The sequence below is a fragment of the Mustelus asterias genome, unplaced genomic scaffold (genome assembly GCF_964213995.1).
Source record: "Mustelus asterias unplaced genomic scaffold, sMusAst1.hap1.1 HAP1_SCAFFOLD_244, whole genome shotgun sequence".
NCBI lineage: Eukaryota > Metazoa > Chordata > Chondrichthyes > Carcharhiniformes > Triakidae > Mustelus > Mustelus asterias.
The window spans coordinates 373,894-395,718 of record NW_027590215.1 but is presented as its reverse complement, the minus strand read 5'-3'; the positions used below and the strand labels follow the sequence as shown (position 1 = coordinate 395,718).

At 45.7% G+C, this 21,825-nt stretch overlaps 3 protein-coding genes across 3 annotated transcripts in view; 1 reads left to right on the top strand and 2 right to left on the bottom strand.

Annotated features, from left to right (window-relative positions):
* Window positions 1-423: 423 nt before the first annotated feature.
* Window positions 424-4,377, bottom strand: LOC144485912 (uncharacterized). The gene is made up of 2 exons (XM_078203980.1): window positions 4,145-4,377; window positions 424-2,332 (listed from the first exon to the last, which is right to left on the bottom strand). Exons 1-2 carry the CDS (start codon window positions 4,375-4,377, stop codon window positions 1,021-1,023), a joined length of 1,545 nt encoding a protein of 514 aa, XP_078060106.1. The 3' UTR covers window positions 424-1,020.
* Window positions 4,378-4,665: 288 nt separating this feature from the next.
* Window positions 4,666-21,825, top strand: part of LOC144485911 (uncharacterized) — a 48,217-nt gene continuing 31,057 nt past the window's right edge. The window contains exons 1-2 of the mRNA XM_078203979.1: window positions 4,666-4,727; window positions 6,245-6,469. Of these exons, the coding sequence (XP_078060105.1) occupies window positions 4,666-4,727; window positions 6,245-6,469 (287 nt within the window). The remainder of the gene's footprint in view (window positions 4,728-6,244; window positions 6,470-21,825) is intronic.
* On the bottom strand, window positions 12,447-21,385 carry LOC144485900 (uncharacterized). The gene is made up of 2 exons (XM_078203966.1): window positions 20,471-21,385; window positions 12,447-14,511 (listed from the first exon to the last, which is right to left on the bottom strand). The coding sequence occupies exons 1-2, from the start codon at window positions 20,963-20,965 to the stop codon at window positions 13,693-13,695; spliced, it is 1,314 nt and encodes a 437-aa protein (XP_078060092.1). The 5' UTR covers window positions 20,966-21,385; the 3' UTR covers window positions 12,447-13,692.

Here is a 21,825-nt window from a genome sequence, read left to right as displayed (position 1 = left end):
ACGGCCAGCAATGCTGCAAGAATTGCAAAGGGGCTCCACAGAGGCCCAGAATTAGAAGAGTGGGTTGTGAAGATGGAGGAAGTGTCTGCAAGACATGAGGACATTTTGGATTATCTCAAAATTACAGAATATGGGAGACCAGTCAGAAATGTGTTGAAATTGTCAAGTCTGGCAGTAATGTGTGGATGTGGGATTCAGCAGCAGATGAAGGGCTGCACGGTGGAACAGTGGTTAGCACTGCTGCCTAACAGCACCGGGTTTGAATCCAGCCTTTGGTTTCTGTGTGGAGTTTGCACCTTCTCCCTGCGTCTGAGTTTCCTCTGGGTGCTTCAGTTTCCTCCTACAATCCAAAGATGTGCAGGTTAGGTGGATTGGCCATGTTAAATTATCTGTTTGCGTCCAAAGATGTGTAGGTTGGGGGGGTTAGCAGGGTAAATGCACAAGGGTACAGGGCCCATCGAGTCTGCACCGACTCTCCAACAGAGCATCTTACCCAGGCCCTATCCCCGTAGCCCCACATATTTATCCCGCTATTCCACTGTGTTACTTATTCATTACAATAGGGACCAGAGTCTGAGGTTATAAATGGGTGAGTTTACTCCAATAGTAATTCTTTCGACATCTGACAAGTTTACAGCTATTAACATCCTGCCTATCAAATAGCTCCAGCCTACGTATGAGAGGACCAACATTCAGAGCTTTCAAATCCTTATCCTGAAGTTACAAAACAGACTTTAGTCATCGGCCTGCTGATACATCGGCACATTCACACAGGGGTGGATTGGACTGTGATCTGTTTATTGTTCATCTTTAGTTCAATACAGTTTCTGAGTGATTTAAATTTAAAACAAGGTCTGCAGGCGTGAAGATTTATTGACACATGAATGAGAGATGCTGTGGGGCATTCTACGAGTCTAACAGGGCTGATTTACATCAGAAAAACTCCAACTATCAGAATAAACATAATTCAGTCTGGATGTAATTAACAGCAGCAATAACAGCAGAATCACACCCCTGTGATCACTGGTGAACTCGCTGGTGTCTCACCAGGTTGTGTGACTGGGTGAATCTCTTTCCACACTTTGAACAAGTGAACGGCTTCTCCTCACTGTGAACTTGTTGGTGCCTCAGCAGAATGGATGACCGGGTGAATCCTTTCCCACACTCAGTACAGGTGAACGATCTCTCCTCAGAGTGATTTCGCTGGTGTGCGAGCAGAAGTTTTCTGCTTTTAAAGCTCTTCTCACAGTCAGAACATCTGAACGGTCTCTCATTTGTGTGAACAAGTTGGTGTGAAGTGAGAGAGGATAAACAAGTGAATCCCTTCCCACACACAGGGCAGGTGAACGGCCTCTCCCCAGTGTGAATTCGCTGGTGTACAGTGAGGTCGCCTGATCGCCTGAAGCCAGTCCCGCAGTGAGAGCACATGAATGGTCTGTCGTCAGAGTGAACACGTTGATGGTGACGCAGTTCCTCAGAACTTTTATAGCCCTTCCCGCAGTCTGGACATTTAAACCGTCTCTCTTCACTGTGAACTCGTTGGTGTTTCTGCAGGTTGGATGATCGGTTAAATCCCTTCCCACATTCAGAGCAGGTGAATGGCCTCTCTCCAGTGTGAATGCGCTCATGTGCCACAAGGTGGAATGATGTCCTGAACCCTTTCTGGCAGTGGGAGCAGCTGAACGGTGTGGAACCAGTGTGAATGTACTGGTGCTCCCGCAGTGTGCGTGGAGTTTTAAAACTCTTTCCACACTCAGTGCATTTAAACTCTCTCCTGTCGGTGTGAACTTGCTGGTGTCTCTGCAGGGCAGAGAAATCTGTGAATCCCTTCCCACACACGGAGCAGGTGAATGTCCTCTCCCCTGTGTGAATGTGCCAATGCATCAGCAGGGCCGATGACTGAGTAAATCCTTTTCCACATTCGGAGCAGGTGAACTGCCTGTCCCTGCTGTGAATGCGCTGGTGTATCAACAGGCCAGCTGACTGAGTGAATCCCTTCCCACACACAGGGCAGCTAAAAGGTCTCTCTCCACTGTGAGTGCGTCGGTGATTTTCCAGGTCAACTGGGTAATTGAATCCTTTCCCACAGCCTCCACATTTACACGGTCTCTCCCTGATGTGACTGCGCTTGTGTCTTGACAGGCCAGACGATCGTTTGAAGCCTTGTCCACACACAGAACATGTGTATGGTTTCTCCCCACTGTGAATGGTGCTTTTTTCTTCCATGTTTAATGGCCGATGATATTTAGATCCTGATGAATCGAGGCACTCTGTCAGATCTTGATGTGATCCTTGATATTCAATTGTCTGTAATTCCTCACCTTCTAATCCCCTGAAAAATGAATTGAAAACAGAAAGAGGGAAACATAAGAGACAAGCCATTATAACACAAAGGCAAGATGTGAAATTGAGCTGAATGAATCTGGTAAATTGTGGGATTGGGAATAGGAAAAAGGATATGAAAGCTGCTGGATTGTCATAAAGCTTCAAACTGTTCACCAATGCACTGAGGGACAGGAACCCTTCACCCTTCAGAGCCCACAACAAAAATCCAGCCTTTATGTGTGAAGAGGGAGAGGTCAGGGAGGAGGGTGATGGAAAGAGATTTTATACATCAGCAACTCAACCAGCATTTTGGCAGAATCTCCCAAACCCACAATCTTTCCCACCTGGAAGTACCAGAGCAGCTGGGACATGGGAAAACCACACAACTCCCTGACTTAGACAAATATCACTATCCCTTCAGTGTGACTGGGTTAAAATCCTAATACTGTTGCATTGTGGGAGCACCTTTACTATATGGACTGCAGAGGTTTAAGAAAAAGGCCAACTATCACCATCACAAAGGATAACTGGTGATTGGTAACATATCACTGTCAGTGCAGGATAGTAATTCAGGACAGATACCTGAGCCTTGTCAGTAATGTCCACATAGAATCATAGAAACCCTACAGTACAGAAAGAGGCCATTCGGCCCATCGAGTCTACACCGACCACAATCCCACCCAGGCCCTACCCTCATATTCCTACATATTTTACCCGCTAATCTACGCATCCCAGGACACTAAAGGGCAAATTTAGCATGGCCAATCAACCTAACCCGCGCATCTTTGGACTGTGGGAGGAAACCGGAGCACCCGGAGGAAACCCACGCAGACACGAGGAGAATATGCAAACTCCACACAGACAGTGACCCAAGCTGGGAATCGAACCCATGTCCCTGGAGCTGTGAAGCAGCAGTGCTAACCACTGTGCTACCGTGCCGCCGCACATCCTAAGAAGTTTTTTTTTGCAAATCTATATGAAACTTGCAATGAAACAAAACCCACGACCACTACAATCTACAAGGACAGTGGACAGATGGGAAACCACCATTTGGAATTCCCCCTCCAAGCCACTCACCATCTTGATTTGGAAATATGTCACTTTCCTTCACTGTCATTGGATCAAAATCTTGGAATTCCCTCCCTAACGTCACTGTGGGTGTACCTACCACATGGATTGCAGCGATTCAAGAAGGCAGCTTACCAACAACTTTTCAAGGGCAATTAGGGATGGGAAATAAGTGCTGGTCTAATCAATGACACCCACCACCATTGAATGGTTTTGAGAAATGACCTGGAATATCCATGAGAATACAATTCTGACAATTACTTAGTGAAATACTTCACTCAGTCACACCATTTTCTGAGTTTACATTTGACTGGAGCTCTTGGATTCCGCTGTAATTGCTGCTGCTTGTGGAAAACTTTGGGACATTTACAATTCTCCACCTATTACCACTCCCTTTCTTTCTGATGGATAATGAAAGATCTATGCATAGATTTCAGTATAACTTGGTTCCTCTTTTAATTAATTTATCGAACCCGCCCCCGTCCCCCAATCTACACACAATAGTAAAAACATCACGAGCTACTAATAATGACTTTCAATGGCAGAGTCCTGACCCAGCATTCCCCGCGGTGCTGAATGTCCCCTATTCACACCAGAGGCAGGCACCGCACAGGCGCATTAACCCCCCATATTGGAGCGTGCGCACTGTCAGTAATGGCGATGGGGTTGGGCTGTTTTTGCCTCTTTGCAGCGGGGAAGGAAGAGAAAACTCTGATGGAGCGGGCTCTGGATAGGGAGAGTTTCTAAACACCTGGTGAATGCCTCAAACCGCGATTGAGACTCTGCCGCTCCCGTGTTTGCAGCTCTGGGTCTTTTCCCCTCCGAGGCCCAAGTCCAGGCTGACGGCCGCCATCTTGGTTCAACGAGGAGCGCATGCGGCTGGGTATTCTTGACGCAACAGTATGGGGGCGGGGCTAAGGTTATTCTCTTCCCACCGGGTCCTAGTGTCCGATACAGCCACAAGGAACTAAGATTTTTCAACATTTTCACCCAGTCTCAAGCTGCAGCTGATGTTTTGCAGCCGGGAGGAGTCCATGAGCCATGTTTATATTCAGTGTGAGAGGTTGCAGACCTTGAAGGAGTTGCTTCTCCACTTTTAATTACACTTCTGGTTTGCCCCACACTCCAATTCTGCTCAGTGTGGAGTAGGCTGGGGAGGTCAGAGGATCTTTTCCTGGACCTGCTCTTGGGGCTGGTTAAAACAGTAATTTGTAGATCGGCAGGGGGTAACTTGGCTGTCGGCTGCTCTTCCGTGGTCTTGTCCATGCTCGAATGGTCCTGGAGAGGGAGTGTGTGGTGTCGACTGGAACACTCGATACCTTCCACAACTCAGGGTACAATGTCTCATAGACACTGGAAACAAAGTTCTGGTTCAGTTGAAATGGAAGTTTGATTGGACCACAAGATTGGGGAAACAAAAGAGAAAAGAATATTCCATGGAAACTAGAAATGCTTGTTCTGAATTTTTATCCTGTACTGACAGTGATACTGACCCTGCCAATGTCTTTTACAAGGCACACAGATGGGAAACTGAAACCAAACATCACATCAAAATCTGAAAAAGTCACTCCATTCATCAGAACCTGAATATCATCGACTTTTAAATTGGAAGAAGAAATGTTTGTTTGTTCTGATGGTGGGGAAAGATTTCAAACATCAGTGTGACTGGAAAAGCACCGAGACGAACATACACCCAAGTTCCAGTGAGCTGACTGTGGAAACAGCTTTAACCAGTTACACAGCCTGAAAAAACATCACACTATTCACAGCAGAGAGCCAAAGGATGGGAAGACCTAGGATCAGAATTAAGCCATTGGGCCCATTGAGTCTGCTCCACTATTCAATGAGATCATGGTTGATCTGATATAATCCTCAACTCCACTTTCCTGCCTCATCCCCATGACCCTTGATTCCCTTACTGAGAAAGAATACACAAGTTCTTTGTGTGGACAAGGCTTGAACAGATCATTTAACCAAGAGAGACACAAGGGTACTGGCACCATGGAGAAACCATGGAACAAAGAACAAAGAAAACTACAGCACAGGAACAGGCCCTTCGGCCCTCCAAGCCTGCATCGACCATGCTGCCCAACTAAACTAAAACCCCCTACCCTTCCGGGGACCATATCCCTCTATTCCCATCCTATTCATGTATTTGTCCAGATGCCCCTTAAAACTCACTATCATATCTGCTTTCACTACCTCCCCTGGCATCGAGTTCCAGGCATCCACCACCCTCTGTGTAAAAAAACTTTAAAATGTGGTGACTGTGGGAAGGGATTCAATTATCCATCTCTGCTGGAAATGCATCGCCGCGGTCACATTGGGGAGAGACCATTCACCTGCTCCGTGTGCAGGAAGGGATTCATTCAATCATCCCACCTGCTGACCCACCAGCAAGTTCACATTGAAGAGAGGCGTTGACAGTGATAACAATTCTAAAAGCTCTGAGGACCTGTGAAGCACCAGGTCATTCACATTGTGAGACAGTTCAGTTGCTCGCATTGTGGGAAGCTATTTAAACAATCACAGAACCTCACTGAACACGAACACACTCACACTGGGGAGAGGCCATTCACCTGCTCTGTGTGAGGGAACGGATTCACATGATCATCCCACCTCACTACACACCGACTGGTTCACATTGATAACAGACCTTTCAAATGTACGGAATTTGAGAAGCGTTATAAAACCACAAGTGATCTGCTGATACACCAGTGAGTTTACAATGAGGAGAGGCCATTCAGATGTACAGTGTGTGGGAAGGAATTCACTCTGTTATCCAGCCTCCAGAAACACCGCGCGTTCACATTGGGGAGAGGTCGTTCACCTGTTCCTTGTGTGGAAAAAGATTCATTTATTTAACCAGCCTCAGATCACACCAACTTGTTCACTTGGATAAGAAACCTTTCAGATGTTCTGAATGTGGGAAGAGATTTAAGACCTCAAGTATTCTGCTGAGACACCAGCAAGTTCACTCCGGGGAGAGACCGTTCACCTGCTCTGACTGTGGAAAGGGATTCACTCGCTCATCCAACCTGCAAACACACCAGCACATTCACACCAGGGAGAAACTGTTCACTTGCTCTGAATACGGGAAGGGATTTTCTCACTCATCCCACCTGCTGAGACACCAACACACTCACAATGTAGAGAGACCATTCACCTTCTCTGAGTGTGAAATGGATTCACTCAGTCAACCCATCATCTTACCCGCCAGAAAGTTGACAAGTGTCTGCAGGGATTAGATTCTGCTGTTATTGCTGCTGTTAATCACATCCAGGACTGAACCTGAACATCGCTATAACTGGGCTGGAGATTAATACTCTGGATAAATGTCAGATGAACTAATATTGTTTCAGACACAAAGCGGGGACCTTCATTTCTTCAGGATCATATCATAGAAATCCTACAGTGCAGAAGGAGGCCATTCGGCCCATCGAGTCTGCACCGACCACAATCCCACCCAGGCCTTACCCCCGCATATTTACCTGCTAATCCCTCTAACCTACGCATCTCAGGACTCTAAGGGGCAATTTTTAACCTGGCCAATCAACCTAACCCGCACATCTTTGGACTGTGGGAGGAAACCGGAGCACCCGGAGGAAACCCACGCAGACAAGAGGAGAATGTGCAAACTCCACACAGACAGTGACCCGAGCCGGGAATCGAACCCGGGACACTGGAGCTGTGAAGCAGCAGTGCTAACCACTGTGCTACCGTGCCGGATAAGAACAGATTAATCAGTGTCTTGTTACCAATTGCTGCTTTTTTGTGGCCTTTGTCTTTTCTAACTCTCAATTATTTCAGTTCTCATACCTTCAGTTACTCTCATGGACAAGTCCCAGCTCCCATCCCTTCCAGAGTGTCTTTCCTGGTCTCGGAATCCAAAGAACATATCAATAACATATCTGTGATCACGAAAGACAAAACAGTTAAATGCACTGATCCGCTTGTTTCCCCAGTCATTGAAGATGCGGATATCTGTGGAGCTTTCTCTCTCTCTGATTTGTTTAATTGTCCCCCACCATTCACGGGTGGATGTGGGGGGACTGCAGCTCTGATCTGATCCGTTGTTTGTAGATTGTTTGGTCCTTGCCTAGAACATGCTGCTTCTGTTGTTTAATGTGCTTATAGTAAAGTGTTACCAGTCACTGGATTGGAATCTCAGCTTTAGGGTGCCTGGTGCTGCTCCTGACATGTCGTCCTATACTCCATGTTGAACCAGGATGGTCCCTTGGCTTGATGGTAATGGTAGAGTGAGGGATGTGCCGGGCCATGAGTTTACAGATTGTGGTTGAATATTGTGATGCTGATGACCCACAGCACCTCATGGATGTGCAATTTTGATCTTTGTCTATTCTGAATCTATCCCGTGCCACACGAGATGATGGAGGGTATCAGATCACAAGAATTAGGAGCAGGTGTCGGCCATTTGGCCCCTCAAACTTTCTCCACAATTCAATAAGAATCATGGCTGACCTGACTGTGGCCTTCACTCCACTTTCCTGCTGCTCCATAATCCTTGACTCCTTGTTGATTAATACTCTGTCTAACTCAGCCTTGAATATGTTCAATGAACCACAGTCTCCATTGCTCTCTGGGGAAGAAAATGCCACAGACTAATGACCCCCAGAGAAGAAATTTCCCCTGATATCTGCCTGAAATGGGAGAGCCCTTATCTTTAAAGTGTGACTCCTGCTTCGAGATTCCTCACAAAAACAAAACATTCTCTCGGCATCCACCCTGACAAGATCCCTCAGAATCTCATGTTTCAGTCAGGTCACCTCTCATTCTTCTAAATTCCATTGAGTATAGACCCAACTTGCTCAACTTTCCCCAGAAGACAAACTCCTTCATCCAAGCAATCAGTCTAGTGAATCTCCCCTGAACTGTCTCCAATGCACCCGTATCACTGTTCAAGCAAGGAGACCAAATCTGTACACAGTACTCTCGGTGCAGTTTCACCAATTCTTTCTATGATTGTAGCAAGACTTTATTACTTTTATATTCCATCTCCCTTACAGAAAACCTTCCTAATTACTTGCTGTTCCTGCTTGTTACTTTTCTGTGATTCTTTTAGAAGTTCACTCAGATCCCTCAGTCCTGCAGCATTCTACACTCTATTTAGATTATATTGTTTTTTCCTATTCTTCCTGCTAAAGTCAAAATCCTTATATTTTCCCATATCATACTCCGTCTGCTAAGATTTTTCCTACTCACTTACCTATTTATATACCTTTGCAGATTCTTTGTATCCTCCTCACAACGTACTTTCCTATCTATCTCCGTGTCAACCTGTTGCTTGACTGGACTGTGAGACTGTAGGAAAGGTCAGTTTGTAGTTTAGTTATGTGTAATGATCAAATAATGGAATTATATTAATCATTTAACCTGATGTGATATTCAGCTTAATTGTAATCAGTGTAAGATATGAGAATCTTGTGACTGGCTCTTTGTCTGTAGCTGCATCCTTATTTGACAAGTGAAATACATCACATACCCTTGGATAATTATAGAGCAAGTACTGTGAAACCCATCAAGTCTTGGTGAGTTAAGGTCTGGAGCCATTAGCTTCCCAGCCATTGACAACTGACAGTTATATTTGAGTTAGAGGCCTTGTTACATTGAAACATACATCGAAACTAGAAGCAGGAGTAGGCCATTCAGCCCTTCGAGCCTGCTCCGCCATTTATTATGATCATGGCTGATCATCACATTCAATATCCCGATCCCCCCTCCCCCGCCCCCTCCCCCCCAATATTCCTTTAGGCGCAAGAGCTATATCTAATTCCTTCTTCAAATCACAAAACATTTTAGCCTCAATTATTTTCTGTGGTAGTGAATTCTACAGATGCACCACCCTCTGGGTGAAGAAATTTCTCAACTCAGTCCTAAAAGGTTTACCCCTTATCCTCAAACTATGACCCCGAGTTCTGGACTCCCCCCACCATTGGGAACATTCTTTCTGAATCTACCCTGTTTAACCCTGTTAGATTTTTATAAGTTTCTATGAGATCCCCTGTCAATAAACCATCACATCTGCAATACTTTGTTTTAAATTTATATCATTTAGAAACACTGCTGAAATAAAGATGAACAATAAACAGATCACAGTCCAATGCTGCAGCTCTACATTGACAGGAGAAAGTCTGTTCTGTAAATCCAGGATCAGACAGTGTCAGCTCTGAATGTTGGGAATCACAAGCAGGCTTGAGCTGTTTGATAGATGAGTTGTTCATAGCTGTTAACTTGCAGATATTGAAGGAATTACTCTGAAAGTAAACTCGATAATTTATAAGCTCAGACTCTGCTCCTTGCTGTAATGAATTCTCAGCATCCATTAGTGCTAATTTACAGTGAATCACTGCGTATCCTGGGATCTTTGTTACTTGTTTTGTGAAATATCTCTCCCCATTAGTGTTGAACTGCTGGATAACTCTGATTGCATTTAGACATGTCTAGAAAGAGACAATTTGCCCAGATTTAACTGCAATTTGTAACCAATAAACAATGTTTATATTCTGACTTGTAGATTGGTGTCTTGGTGATTTGTGAAGAAAGATTTAATTCACTCACTCAGCAGTTTGAGGGGAACCAGACTGAGGTTTAATGTAATAAGAAATAGGAGCAGGAAGAGGCCATTCAGCCCTTTGAGTTTGTTCAGCTATTCACTGAGATCAAGGTTGATAATCTGCCTCAACCCCACCTCCCCGCACTGTCCCCATATCGCTTAACTTCTCTTTGTACCCAAATATTTATCAATCTTTGTCTTAATTACACCCAATGCCGAGCATCCACTGCTCCCTGGGGTAGAGAGTTCTAGGAATTCACAACTGAGTAAAGAATTTTCTCCTCAATTCAATCCCAATGATTGACCCCTTATTCTGAGACTGTGACCCAGTGTTCCAGGTTCCGCAGTCAGGGGAAACATTTTCACACCATCGAACCTCTCAGGCCCATGAAGAATCATATACTCTGATTAGATCACCTCTCATTTTTCTCACCACCATTAATTTGATCCTAGTCTCATTTTATCGGTAAAAGCAAAATACTGTGGATGCTGGAATCCGAAACAAAAACAGAAAATGCTGGAAAATCTCAGATCTGACAGCATCTGTGGGGAGAGAATAGAGCCAACATGTCGAGTCTGGATGACTGTCTGTCAGAGCTGACAAAGGGTCATCCAGACTTGAAACGTTGGCTCTATTCTCTCTCCACAGATGCTATCAGACCTGCTCAGATTTTCCAGCATTTTCTGTTTTTGATTTTATAAGTACCCTGTTACCAAGTCCCTAACAATAAGATTTCTAATATTTCACCTACAACCGATGTGAACTGGTCTATATTCCCCATTTTCTTTCCTACTTTCTGGACTAGTTAATGTTTGCTGACTTCCGATCCTTGGGAACCTGTTCGAGGGTTTAAGGAATTCTGGAAGATCAAACTAATGCATCCACTATTTCTGCAGCTCCCTCTTTTAAATCCCCAAGATGCAGGTTGTCTGGTCCTAGGAATTTGTCACCATTTAGTCCCATTAATTTCTCCAGTCTCTATAAGACCCTCATTCTTATTGGACAAGGGAGTGTGTAACCTGTGTCTCCAAAGCCACCACAGCTTTGGACTTGTGCAGCTCCCAATCTTGATCAATCAAACCCATTTTTAAAAACTTTTATTCACATTTCACTTGTCAGAAAGGATCATTTAATTAACAACATGACACAAAGATAAGTGGAAAAGTGAATTGTGTGGAGGGCGTAGAAGGTCTGCAGAGAGATTTGGACAGGCTGAGTGAGTGGGCGAGGATCTGGCAGATGGAGTATAACGTTAACAAATGCGAGATTATTCACTTTGGAAGGAATATTAGCAAATTGGATTATCTAAATGGAAAGAAATTACAACATGCTGCTGTGCAGAGGGACCTGGGGGTCCTTGTGCATGAGACGCAAAAACCCAGTCTGCAGGTGCAACAGGTGATCAAGAAGGCAAATGGGTTGTTGGCCTATATCGCAAGGGGGATAGAATATAAAAGCAGAGATGTCTTGCTGCATCTGTACAGGGCATTGGTGAGGCCGCAGCTGGAATACTGTGTGCAGTATAGGTCCCCTTATTTGCGGAAGGATATATTGGCCTTGGAGGGAGTGCAGAGAAGGTTCACCAGGTTGATACCAGAGATGAGGGGTGTTGATTATGAGGAGAGACTGAGCAGATTGGGTTTGTATTCGTTGGAATTTAGAAGGCTGAGGGGGGATCTTATAGAGACCTATAAGATAATGAAGGGGCTGGATAGGGTAGAGATGGAGAGATTCTTTCCACTTAGAAAGGAAACTAGAACTAGAGGGCACAGCCTCAAAATAAAGGGGGGTCGGTTTAGGACAGAGTTGAGGAGGAACTTCTTCTCTCAGAGGGTGGTGAATCTCTGGAATTCTCTGTCCACTGAAGTGGTGGAGGCTACCTCGTTGAATATGTTTAAATCACGGATAGATGGATTCCTGATCGCTAAGGGAATTAGGGGTTATAGGGATCAGGCGGGTAAGTGGAACTGATCCACTTCAGATCAGCCATGATCTTATTGAATGGCGGGGCAGGCTCGAGGGACTCGATGGCCTACTCCTGCTCCTATTTCTTATGTTCTTATCTTTTCTGTAAAGTTCCATAAAATGATGTCAGAACATGTCTGTCTGGTTTTTCATTATTATTGACATTTACTGAACAGCATTACAACTCGAACGATATTGTATTGATGACTAATGTTTAAAAATGGCTCTTCCTTGTATTAAAGTTCCCGCCCCTTGCACTAACCCCTTGGTTCCCCATTATTAGAATTTCTCTTTTGTCTTCTACCATGAAGACAGATAGATACAAAGTATTTGTTGCATTTCTCTGCCATTTCCTTGTTCCCCATTATATTTTGACTTTTATCTGCCTCTCATAGAGAATGTTTACTTTCACTCACTTCTTCCTATCCACATACCGACAGAAACATTTAAAAATCTACTTTCTAAACTCTTACTGGTCTGCACCCAAAGAGGGAATTGAGCTCAGAAGCGATTTTAAAACAGTTTATTGAGAAGCAACAGTTAAAACAAGATGTGTGAGTTAAATAGATAGGAAAAGCACCTGACCTGTGACAGGTGAGAGAGATTTACAGATCCCAGAGGACAAGCAGACGGATGAAGCCAAGTGAATGTTGATGTCCATAACTGGTGCCTATGGAAGGTTCACTTCAATGAGCCTGATTGTGGGTGTTGGGGAGAAGCCAGTCAATTTGAAATCTCCTTGCTCTTGAGGGCCTGTTTTAACCTTTACATGTAGTTAGTTACCATAAGAGCCAATGGTATCAGGATTAAAAATGTCTTGCTTCAGGGCCTGTGCGAGAGACAGGTCCTTGGCAGGGAGAAAGGCTTGTCCTGTGTTTGTCAGCCAGCAAGCTTTCTTCAGAAGACAAAGGGAAGGCTCTTTGTATAATATTCCATCAGTATCCAAAGATTTTATAAGGCTATTAGATGGTGATTTCTTAGAACCTGTTACTTGGATTTGACTTTTCTCCATTCCTGTGCTGAGGGAATTTCTGTTCCAGACGGGAACATTTGGGAACTCTCGATTCTCCACCAATTCCCATTCCCCTTCTTTCTGGGGGATACTGGAGGTGTCACTGTGTGTAGGTCAGTAAGAATTCTCAGCAAGGATTAATCAGCACTTTCTAATTGGAGATGTTCATCAGTGGAACCTCTCAGACACTGAATTGTAGAATTCGGGCCAAAGATCAATAGGACGGCACAGTGGTTCGCACTGCTGCCTCACAGCGCCAGGACCCGGGTTCGATTCCTGATTTAGGTCACTATCTGTGCGGACTCTGCACATTCTCCCCGTGTCTGCATGGGTTTCCTCCAGGTGCTCTGGTTTCCTCACAGTCCGAAAGATGTGCTGGTTAGGTGCATTGGCCATGCTGAATTCTCCCTCAGTGTAACCCGGACAGGCGACTAGTGTGGCGACTGGGGGATTTTCACAGTAACTTCATTGCAGTGTTAATGTAAGCCTACTTGTGACACTAATAAATAAACTTCACTGAAACAATTTGAGATTGAAGTAAAAGTTCTGAATCTTGTTGTAAACTAATTTCAGATGGACCGCGGTAACTGCAGCCCCAGGAGCACAATCACCTCTAGATCCAGAATATTAAACTCCAGCCCAGTTACCGGCTGTATTAACATCAGCAGAAACAAACTCCAGCTGTCAGAATGAAAGGGCCCGGTTGTCATTAACAGCAGCAATAACAGCAGAATCCAATCCCTGCCCTCACTTGTGAACTCGCTGGTGTTTCAGCAGCTGAGATGAATCAATGAATCCCTTCCCACACTCGGAGCAGGTGAACGGCCTCTCCCCGGTGTGAACTCGTTCATGTCTCAGCAATTGGCATGAATCAGTGAATCCCTTCCCACACTCGGAGCAGGTGAATGGCCTCTCCCCAGTGTGAGCTCGCTGGTGTACAGTGAGACTGCCTGAGTGTCTGAAACTCTTTCCACAGTCAGTGCAGCTGAATGGCCTCTCCCCAGTGTGAACTCGCTGGTGTTTCAGCAGGGTGGATGAAAGCCTAAAGCTCATTCCACAGTCAGTGCAGCTGAATGGTTTCTCCCCGGAGTGAACTCGCTGGTGTGCCACTAGGTTAGAGGAATTAATGAATCCCTTCCCACACACGGAGCAGGTGAATGGCCTCTCCCCAGTGTGAACCCGCCGGTGTAACGCTAGATTGTATGACTGAATGAACCTTTTCCCACACACACAGCAGCTGAACGGCCTCTCCCCAGTGTGAACACGCTGATGTAATGCTAGGTTGGATGACTGAGTGAAATCCTTCCCACATGTGGAGCAGGTGAAGGGTCTCTCCCCAGTGTGGGTGCGTCGATGAGTTTCCAGTTTGGATGGGCAAGTGAATGCTTTCCCACAGTCGCCACATATCCACGGTTTCTCTGTGGTGTCAGTGTCAGTGTCATCATGTCTCTCCATGTTGATGATCAGTTGAAGCCTCGTCCACACACACAACACGTGTACAGTTTCTCCTCGCTGTGAATGGTGATGTATTTTCAGGCTGTGTAACTGGTTAAAGCTCTTTTCACAGTCAGTTCACTGGAACACTCTCACTGTGTGTCTCGGTGCTTTTCCAGTCACACCGATGTTTGAAATCTTTTCCCATAGACAGAACAAACAAACATTTCTCCTTCCACTTTCCAACTATGATGATATCCAGGTCCTATGAATCGAGTGATTCTGTCAGATCTTGATGTGAGGTCTGGATTGAGATTCCCATCTGCAATCCTCAACTTCTAACACCTGTAAAAACCATCAATAAAAGTCATCACGAACAGTCCAGGATAGAAATTCTGAACAGACAATTCTAGTTTCTCTGGAATTCTTTCCTCTCGAACCCCCACAGTTGCAGATCCCCATCCCACACACTCTCCCTCCTCCCTGAACTGAAATCCAAATAAATTGACAGATAATTATTTCAGTTTCCTCTTAAAAATGTGTACAACTCGAGATGGTATTTTCGATGATTCACTTCATTCATTACACATGAGAAAACATTAATCTGAATCACCCTGACCCGATCAGTCAGAATAGCAGATGTTAACTTTGTGTCCAGAACTGACTGTTTAGAGATTTGATGAGAAATTGTGAAGAGGGTTTCTCTAAACCTCCCTCTCTAACTAAGTTAAACCTGGTTTCAGTCTCATGGCCCATTCTGCTTTCTGGTTCTCTTCCTGCTGACTAATTAACCTCAATTAAATATCAAGAATACTGAAGCCACTGTTTTTGGTCCCCCTTCCAAGTCTTGTTCCTTTGCAATCCACTCAATCCCTCTTCCTGGCAAATGTCTGAAATTAAGCTAGTTTGTTCATAACCTCGGTGTCCCATTTGATCCCAAGTTTCTGGGACCACCTATTTCCACCTCGGTAACATCACATGACCTCAGCTCTACCTCAGTGCATCTGCTGCTCAAACCCTCATTCAGGCCATTGTTACCTCCAAACTCAACTGTTCCATCGCACTCTTGCAGGTCTCCCACATTTTACCCATGGAAACGTGAAGTCATCCAAAAGTCTGCCAACCCTTTCCTAATTAACAGCAAGTCCCTGATCACCCCTGTCCTCCCTGACTTGCCTTGGCTCCCAGTCATGAAACACCTTGATTGTTTTGTTTTCAAATCGTTCCATGGCTTCAGCCCTCCTGATCTCTGTAATCTTCCCACAAACATCCGAGATATCAGTGCTGCTCTTGTACATTCCCTACTGTAATTGCTCCACTACTGGTGGTCGTGTCTTCAGGTCTTCAGCCCCAGGATCTGAATTCCCTTCCTACACCTCTCTGTCTCTCCCTCACTTTCCTCCTTTAAGCCTCTTTTAAACTCACCTCTTTGTCCAAGTTTTTGGTTATCTGTCCTAATATCTCCTGATGTATCTGGGAATCTCACTTTGTTTTATAATGTTCCTTAAAGTTTATTTATCAGTCACCAGTAAGACTTACATTAACACTGCAATGAAGTTACTGTGAAATTCCCCTAGTCGTCACACTCCAGCACCTGTTTGGGTCAATGCACCTAACCAGCACAACTTTCCGACTGTGGGAGGAAACCATAGTACCCGAAGGAAACCCACGCACACACGGTGGAGAATGTGCAAACTCCACACAGTGACCCAAGCCGGGAATTGAATCCTGGCGCTGTGAGGCAGCAGTGCTAACCACTGTGCCACTTGTGTGAAGTGCACTGGGATGATTTATGATATTATAAATAGAAGTTGTTGTTGGCTATAATTCTGACCTCCTGTTTTACAACAACCCACTGATTTCACAGCAAACTCTATCTCTGATGTTTTGTTTGCTGAGGATTATCCATTTGGTTTTGCCCTTAATAAAGATGGCCGATGTTAACATCTGAGGATTTTGCCTCACAAATTGAGGGATTAAAGTTTAATTATTAGTGTCACAAGTAGGTTTACATTAACACTGCAATGAAGTTACTGTGGAAATCCCCTAGTCGCCACACTCCGGCACCTGTTCGGGTCAATGCACCCTAACCAGCATGTCTTTCAGACTGTGGGAGGAAACCGGAGCACCCGGAGGAAACCCGTGCAGACACGAGGAGAATGTGCAGACTCCACACAGACACTGACCGAGGCTGGGAATTGAACCCGGGTCCCTGGCGCTGTGAAGCAGCAGTGTTAACCACTGTGTCACCCTGACCCGAGATCCGGCATCTGACCGACACCGGGTGTTTATGAAGCCTCACCGCCCGGATCCATTTATGTTTCCGGTTTTCTTTCGGGCTCTGGATCCGCGCCATTTAAAATTTCCATTGAAAACCCGCCGGCTCGAGCTCCTTCCCGCCTCCGGATCCACAAAGTGTTTCCAAATCCTCCCAGCCACCGCCTAACGCTGACTCCGCTTCTCCGGGACAAACAAGCGCCAAGGACAGCAATGACACTGCGCATGCTCCACATCACAATGCCCGGGGGTTGATTGACGGCAGCTCCGGGCCAATAGGAAGAGGGGGCGGGGCTGGGGGACCGAGTGGGAGCAGCTGGTCCTCCAACCAATCGGAGTGAATGAGGGGCGGGGCTGGAGGACCCAGCGGGAGCGGCTGGTCCTCCAGCCAATGAGAGTAAATGAGGGGCGGGTCCAGGCTGGGAGTGGAGCATGCGGAAAGATGATCAGGCGCTGGGGAGCCTGGGAACGCACTGCGCAGGTGTGGTGTGCACAGTAAGAAATCACACCAGGTGAAAGTCCAACAGGTTTATTTGGAATCAGGAGCTTTCGGAGCTCCGCCCCTTTATCAGGTGACTCACCCAGTCCAACACCGGCACCTCCACATCAGGTGGTGTGGGTGCACGCTCTGAGCATGCTCAGTGTCAGTCATGGTGTTGGTGAGGGTTCTGGAGGAGATTGTGAGCACAGGGTGGGAATGGAAACCACGGCTGCACTGGAAACAGCACCAACTTCTGGCCCAGGCCTCAGCTTTACCGCAGGGACAGCGCTGAAGCGGTTGGACATTAGGGAGGATTTGGAAACACTTTGTGGATCCGCAAACCCTTCAGAATCATTGTCAGCTCCCTGGTTTGCAGCTGCGGGGCTTCTCCCTCCCGGGAACAGGCCCAGGTTAACGGCCCCATCCTGGCTCAGCCACTGGAGGATGGTTCACGATGTGGAGATGCCGGCGTTGGACTGGGGTAAACACAGTAAGAAGTTTAACAACACCAGGTTAAAGTCCAACAGGTTTATTTGGTAGCAAAAGCCACACAAGCTTTCGAGGCTCTGAGCCCCTTCTTCAGGTGAGTGGGAATTCTGTTCACAAACAGAACTTATAAGACACAGACTCAATTTACATGAATAATGGTTGGAATGCGAATGGTTCACATCAGAGGATGGGGGAGGGGGACAATAAATAAGAGGTTACACTTTGGCCTCAAATCAATGAGGACTCTGATCTCTGGAAAGGAAGGAAACCCTGGGAGGTGGGCGGGGAGGATTCACAAACACCCGCTGGAGGCCCCAACACCCCCAATAAGACCCATTGGCTGTAAGCCTGTTTCTTGAATGAAATATCATTCGATTTAAAAAGTTACCCAGTCTGGAGAACAGAGATAATACAGTGGATTCAGAGCTCTCTCCTCCCCAGCTCTGATCGAACAAGCTGCAGCTATACTGGAGATATTTATATTTAAATTGCTCACTACAGTTGTGATCTGACCCTGTTCAAACCATAACCAGAATGATATCTGTGCATTGTTCTGAGTGTGAGCACAAGGTTGTGTCACTCACAAACAGATACCATTTCCTTGGTTCACATCTCCACACAAAGACCAGCTCTTTACACATCCCCCTTTCTACACAATCACAGCAACATGAGCAAGGATATGAGTCTCATTACTTTTCACCCACATTTCATAACAGCAAAGGCTCCACAGTACAGGAGCACACTGACCGTATAAGTCTAATCAGCCTGCAGGTTCCTGTTAAATACAAAGCTGTACAGGAACACACTGACAGTGTTACACTGTCTCATCAGCCTGCAGGCTCCTGTTAAATACAGAGCAGTACAGGAGCACAGACAGTGTAAGAGTCATAAGAACATAAGAAATAGGAGCAGGAGTAGGCCATCTAGCCCCTCGAGCCTGCCCCGCCATTCAATAAAATCATGACTGATCTGAAGTGGATCAGTTCCACTTCCCCGCCTGATCCCTATAACCCCTAATTCCCTTACCGATCAGAAATCCATCTATCCGTGATTTAAACATATTCAACGAGGAAGCCTCCACCACTTCAGTGGACAGAGAATTCCAGAGATTCACCACCCTCTGAGAGAAGTTCCTCCTCAACTCTGTCCTAAACTGACCCCCCTTTATTTTGAGGCTGTGCCCTCTAGTTCTAGTTTCCTTTCTCAGTGGAAAGAATCTCTCCACCTCTTCCCTATCCAGCCCCTTCATTATCTTATAGGTCTCTATAAGATCCCCCCTCAGCCTTCTAAATTCCAACGAGTACAAACCCAATCTGCTCAGTCTCTCCTCATAATCAACACCCCTCATCTCTGGTATCAACCTGGTGAACCTTCTCTGCACTCCCTCCAAGGCCAATATATCCTTCCGCAAATAAGGGGACCAATACTGCACACAGTATTCCAGCTGCGGCCTCACCAATGCCCTGTACAGATGCAGCAAGACATCTCTGCTTTTATATTCTATCCCCCTTGCGATATAGGCCAACATCCCATTTGCCTTCTTGATCACCTGTTGCACCTGCAGACTGGGTTTTTGCATCTCATGCACAAGGACCCCCAGGTCCCTTTGCACAGTAGCATGTTGTAATTTTTTCCATTTAGATAATAATCCAATTTGCTATTATTTCTTCCAAAGTGAATAATCTCGCATTTGTTAACGTTATACTCCATCTGCCAGATCCTCGCCCACTCACTCAGCCTGTCCAAATCTCTGCAGACCTTCTACGCCCTCCACACGATTCACTTTTCCACTTATCTTTGTGTCGTCTGCAAACTTTGTTACCCTGCACTCAGTCCCCTCCTCCAGATCGTCTATATAAATGGTAAATAGTTGAGGCCCCAGTACCGATCCCTGCGGCACGCCACTAGTTACCATCCGCCAACCAGAAAAGCACCCATTTATTCCGACTCTCTGCTTCCCGTCGGATAGCCAATCCCCAATCCACGCTAACACCCTACCCCCAACTCCGTGTGACCCAATCTTCTTCAGCAACCTTTTGTGAGGCACCTTATCAAACGCCTTTTGGAAATCCAAAAACACTGCATCCACCGGTTCCCCTCTGTCAACCGCACTAGTCACATCTTCATAAAGTCTCATGAGCCTGCAGGCTCCTGTTAAATACAGAGCTGTACAGGAACACACTGACAGTGTTACACTGTCTCATCAGCCTGCAGGCTCCTGTTAAATTTGCTGAGACGATTTCAATTTAAACCAGGTTTGCAGGCATCATGTTCCATTCACATGTCAAAGAAGAGAGAGATGTTTTGGGACAGGGGTGAAGTCCAAGAGTCAAAAACAACAAGCAAACTTGCTTTTAGCTTTATTGATCACAGGACTGTGACCGATAACTTCCCTGGATCCCAGCGCCAGGAGAGACACTCTGGAAAATATGGGGAGCTGAGAATTGTCCACGAGACTAACCGAAGGCGTGAGAACTGAAATAATCTAGAGTTCGAAATGAGCAAAGGCCCCAAATGAAGCTGGTAGCAGGACATCAATTCGTCTCCTCTTACATTGGAGAAATATTAACACAGCACTGAGCATTTCCATAAAAACTGACTTAGTGACATTTATCTAGAATATCAATAACTCCTATAACAGGGTTGGAGTTTAACATGAGCAGAAACACACAATGGAAGTGACTGATAGAATCCCACCCTTGCACAAAAACTTACTGATGTCTCAATAGGTGTTGTGACTGAATAAGTCCCTTCCCACTGACAGAGCAGATGAATGCATTGGTGTGTCTGCAACTCACTCTTCTCTCATTCGTAATGTTTAAAAAGTAATTTTTCAGTGTGAACATGCTGATGCAAACTGAGCGTGTCTAACCGAGTGAATTCCTTCCCACACTTGGAGCAAGGGAACGGCCTCTCCCCAGTGTGAACTCGCAGATGCCTCAGCAGGGTGGATGACTGAATGAATCCTTTCCCACACACTGAGCAGGTGAACGGCCTTTTTCCTGTGTGAGTCTGCTGGTGTCTCATCAGTGTGGCTGACTGAGTGAATCCCTTCCCACACACAGAACAGATGAACGGCCTCTCTCCAGTGTGAGTGTGTTGGTGTTGTTTCAAGTGCTTTTTGCTCTTAAAGCTCTTCTCACAGTTGGAACATTTTAAATGTCTCTTATTGGAATGAGAGCGTTGGTGTGACTGCAGGTGTTGTGACTGAAGAAAACCTTTTCCACACACACAGCAGATGAACGGTCTCTCTCCTGTGTGACTGCGACGATGAGTTTCGAGATGGGAAGGATAATTGAATCCCTTCCCACAGTCCTCGCATTTCCACGGTTTCTCCATCGTGCCAGTGTCCTTGTGTCTCTCCACGTTGAATGATCAGTTGAAGCCTCAGAACACATGTACAGTTTCTCCCAGATGTGAATGGTGTGATGTTTTTTCAGGCTGTGTAACTGGTTTAAGCTCTTTCCACAGTCAGTTCACTGGAACACTCTCACTTGGGTGTGTGTGTCTCAGTGCTTTTCCAGTCACACTGATGTTTGAAATCTTCTCCTCCAGGCAGAACAGACAAACATTTCTCCTTCCACATTCAAAGTCTCAGGATATTCAGGTCCTAATAAATCGATACTCAGTCTGATTTTTATGTGATGTTTCCTCACCTCACCTGTAAAAGGAGTTTACAAAAATTGTCACGGTCAATCAGATAGAAACTCTGAACAGACAATTCTAATTTCTCTAAAACATTTTTTCCTCTCTTGTTCCCCCAAATCTGTAAATCCCCGTCCCACACACTCTCCCTCCTCCCTGGGCTGAAATCCAAACCCATCTCACCATTTCTTTCCTCCACTCCCAGTTTTCTCCCTCCCTCCTCTGTCTGGGTTCAGTTCTGATGTGGAGATGCCGGCGTTGGACTGGGGTAAACACAGTAAGAAGTTTAACAACACCAGGTTAAAGTCCAACAGGTTTATTTGGTAGCAAAAGCCACACAAGCTTTCGAAGCTCTAAGCCCCTTCTTCAGGTGAGTGGGAATTCTGTTCACAAACAGAGCTTATAAAGACACAGACTCAATTTACATGAATAATGGTTGGAATGCGAATACTTACAACTAATCAAGTCTTTAAGAAACAAAACAATGGGAGTGGAGAGAGCACCAAGACAGGTTCAGTTCTCCAGCTCCTGTCTGCAGACTGACAATAAAACCA

Coding starts and splice junctions, on each gene's coding strand:
- LOC144485912 (XM_078203980.1), bottom strand. CDS start 4,377: ATGTTGAAAAATCTTAGTTCCTTGTGGCTGTATCGGACACTAGGACCC. Junction 2,333..4,144: donor CGGTTTGAGGCATTCACCAG/GTGTTTAGAAAC, acceptor TTCATTTTTCAG/GGGATTAGAAGGTGAGGAAT.
- LOC144485900 (XM_078203966.1), bottom strand. CDS start 20,965: ATGGAGAAACCGTGGAAATGCGAGGACTGTGGGAAGGGATTCAATTAT. Junction 14,512..20,470: donor CGCTCAGTTTGCATCAGCAT/GTTCACACTGAA, acceptor CAGTGAACTGAC/TGTGAAAAGAGCTTTAACCA.